This window comes from Pteropus vampyrus, unplaced genomic scaffold, assembly GCF_000151845.1.
Source record: "Pteropus vampyrus isolate Shadow unplaced genomic scaffold, Pvam_2.0 Scaffold98, whole genome shotgun sequence".
Lineage (NCBI taxonomy): Eukaryota > Metazoa > Chordata > Mammalia > Chiroptera > Pteropodidae > Pteropus > Pteropus vampyrus.
The window spans coordinates 431,416-432,084 of NW_011888879.1; the positions used below are offsets into that span (position 1 = coordinate 431,416).

A 669-nucleotide genomic window follows, 5' to 3' on the forward strand; every position below is an offset into this window, starting at 1 on the left:
GTTCAGATTCCTCCTCCTGCCTTGTTCCTTCTGACAGATGACCAAGTCATCCAGGCCCCCTGGCTCCAGTCCTGGTAACCTCAGGTCCCACCATTGCAGCCACCCTCCCTGGAACCTGCAGCCCAACAGCGGGGCCCTGTGCCAATGCCAGGTGTTACCTGAGGATGGCTGGCCCACAGTAGGAAGGGTGGATCTTGGCACAGACATCCTCCAGCTGCAGCCGCTCACCAGGGCTGAGGTCATAGGTGGGCCGGGGCGTGCTGGCCAGCCAACTGTAGTCCACTCCGGTACAGATCTTCCTGACCGCGTTGCTGCGGTCCCGCTGCTGCCTCTCGGCCTCTCGCATCTGCCCCACCAGCTCCATCATGAGTGTCTCCAGCACCATCTCAGCTGGACTCCGGGATGACAGCCGTGGAGAGGCCTCGGTCCACCGGAGCCACGGGATGAGGGACATGGCCCCGCCAGGCCCTGCTGAGACAGGGCAGAGTGCGTGTGTCTTCCTCGGGCTCCTCTGTCAGTTAGGATGGGCAAAACCAGGGAGAAGGAGAAGAGCTGGGCTCCCTGAGAGAGAAGCTCTGCTCCGTCCTCAGAGCTGGGCGGCCTCGAGTAAGTCGCTTAACCTCTCTGAGCAATCATTTCTAATTCTGGAAGACAAGATGGGGTTGTGAG

The 669-nt window shown here is 61.1% G+C and overlaps 1 protein-coding gene across 1 annotated transcript in view; it reads right to left on the reverse strand.

Annotated features, from left to right (window-relative positions):
- The window catches only part of RD3 (retinal degeneration 3), a 2,379-nt gene extending 1,925 nt beyond the window's left edge, over nucleotides 1–454 (reverse strand). Inside the window, exon 1 of the mRNA XM_011364560.1 lies at nucleotides 159–454. Coding sequence (XP_011362862.1) covers nucleotides 159–454 — 296 coding nt within the window. The remainder of the gene's footprint in view (nucleotides 1–158) is intronic.
- Between the last annotated feature and the right edge of the window lie 215 nt (nucleotides 455–669).